This window comes from Egretta garzetta, unplaced genomic scaffold (genome assembly GCF_000687185.1).
Source record: "Egretta garzetta isolate BGI_Z169 unplaced genomic scaffold, ASM68718v1 scaffold3, whole genome shotgun sequence".
In the NCBI taxonomy this organism is placed as follows: Eukaryota; Metazoa; Chordata; class Aves; order Pelecaniformes; family Ardeidae; genus Egretta; species Egretta garzetta.
Window position 1 is genome coordinate 650,725 of NW_009259099.1, and position 261 is coordinate 650,985.

General features: G+C 62.5%; 1 protein-coding gene across 1 annotated transcript in view; it reads right to left on the reverse strand.

Annotated features, from left to right (window-relative positions):
• The window catches only part of SAMD4A (sterile alpha motif domain containing 4A), a 113,977-nt gene extending 113,748 nt beyond the window's left edge, over positions 1 to 229 (reverse strand). Inside the window, exon 1 of the mRNA XM_035890723.1 lies at positions 34 to 229. Coding sequence (XP_035746616.1) covers positions 34 to 229 — 196 coding nt within the window. The remainder of the gene's footprint in view (positions 1 to 33) is intronic.
• Positions 230 to 261: the final 32 nt, after the last annotated feature.

Genomic DNA, 261 nt, shown 5'->3' on the forward strand with positions numbered 1-261 from the left:
GCAGCAAAATAAAAGAGCCCAAAACCCACTCACCGGGGTTGTTGGCCTCCCCTTCGAGGATGTGGAGCTCGGTGCAGTCTGCCAGGGAGTGCTCCAGGCAGAGCTGGAGGAAGCGAGCTTGGGTCCGGCTGACGCGTTTCAGCAGCGAGAGCAACGCAACAGTCTGCTCGCCCTGGTTCCAGCCCTTGAACCACCCGGCCAACACGCCGACCTGGTCTCGAAACATCATGGTGAGCCGGCGGCCGGAGGAGACACCTCTGC